General features: G+C 69.5%; 1 protein-coding gene across 1 annotated transcript; it reads right to left on the minus strand.

Annotated features, from left to right (window-relative positions):
• Positions 1–384: 384 nt before the first annotated feature.
• Positions 385–627, minus strand: EMIHUDRAFT_257645 (hypothetical protein; the record flags this gene model as incomplete). Its single annotated transcript, XM_005763121.1, has 1 exon — positions 385–627. A coding segment is annotated over one exon (243 nt), but the record flags the coding sequence as incomplete, so codon positions are not given.
• Positions 628–1,444: the final 817 nt, after the last annotated feature.

The raw sequence follows: 1,444 nt of genomic DNA on the forward strand, positions 1-1,444 counted from the left end.
GGCCGGCTCAGCTGCTGGCGGCGCTGAAGCAGCGGCGACGGCTGCGGCTCGCACCGCCGCTGCCCGCTCCGCCGCCGCCCGCTCCGCCTCCTCGTTCTCCGCTGCGATGCGCCGGGCTTCCTCCGCCGCCGCCCTCTCCTTGGCCGCCTGCCTCTCTGCAGCCTCGGCTGCCGCCTGCGCTTGAGCCGCCGCCGCCGCCGCCTCCGCGGCGGCCCTCTCCCGTGCCGCCGCCTCAGCCGCCTCCGCCTCCGCCCGCTCGGCTGCCCGCTGCTGCGCCAGCTGCTCCTCGGTGGGCCCGGTGGAGGGGGTAGCCGGAAGCGGGCTCTGGGCGGCGGCCGCCGCTGCAGCGGCGAGTTCCGGCGGGAGAGCTGCGGGAATGGGAACCTGCCGCTTGAGGTGGCGCATGATGATGTGGCAAGCCACGTAGTACTCGGGCCGCGTCAGCTCGGTGTCGGCATCGGTGTCCGCTATCTGCCAGACCTGCTGCAGCGTCGGCAGCGGCAAACCCGAGCGCTGCAGCTGGCTCTGCTCCAGATTGACGCGCCCTCGTTTGAGCCCGTCGGCAGCGTCGTACATCCGAGCGTAGAGGTTGGTGTCGGCATCCTCGAACGCCCACACGCTCAACATATTGCAACACCGGTCCCTTGCGGCCGAGCGGCCGAGCAAAGGAACAAAAGAAAAACCAAAAAAAATCTCGGCGGGCACGTCTCTCCGCATGGTGGCCTCCCTGCTCGCTCCCAGCGCCACGCGCGGACAGTCAGTGAACGGCGTCTCGCCCGCCGCGTCCGCGGTCGCGCCTCCACTCGGCGGCGACACATGCGGCGGCGACACCTGCTCAGGTAGTCGACGTAATCAGTTCAGCCCGGCCGCCTCAGCGCGGGTCGGTCAACGACCTCGTGCCCGTCCTGCCGCCACCCCCGCCACCGCTGCCACACCCGCCGCCGCCACCTCCTGCACTTCCTGCACAGCCACCGCTGCAGGTGCAGCCATCTCCACCGTTCATATCCCCCGCCGAGAGCGCCGCCTCTCCTCCGCCTGGCGGGTGCGATGGCGGCGGTGGCATCGAGGGCGATTGCGGTAGCGGCAGAGAGACTGAGATTGAGGAGATGCTGCGCAAGCTCGAGGCAGTCGCAGCAAAAGACAGCGGAAGCCGGCCGTTTGTCACCTCCGCCCTTGGTATGGTACGCAAGATGCGGGACGAGAACCGTGCATGGCGCAACGCCAATACCGTAGACGAGCAGGCCGTCTATGACGAGTACTGCACGCTGCAGCAGAGCATCGCCACCGCGCTCCTCGAGGGCGGCCCGCTCCCGTCCCATGAGCTCTATTCGCGTCGGGACTACGCGATGACGAGGCTCTCCGACAGCCTGCTGCAGCAGGAGTACGTCGCGCACACAAAGGCCTACCTCGACTCCGACACGCCACCCGCCCTACGAGGCATGTC

Source organism: Emiliania huxleyi (assembly GCF_000372725.1).
Source record: "Emiliania huxleyi CCMP1516 unplaced genomic scaffold EMIHUscaffold_6494, whole genome shotgun sequence".
NCBI lineage: Eukaryota > Haptophyta > Isochrysidales > Noelaerhabdaceae > Emiliania > Emiliania huxleyi.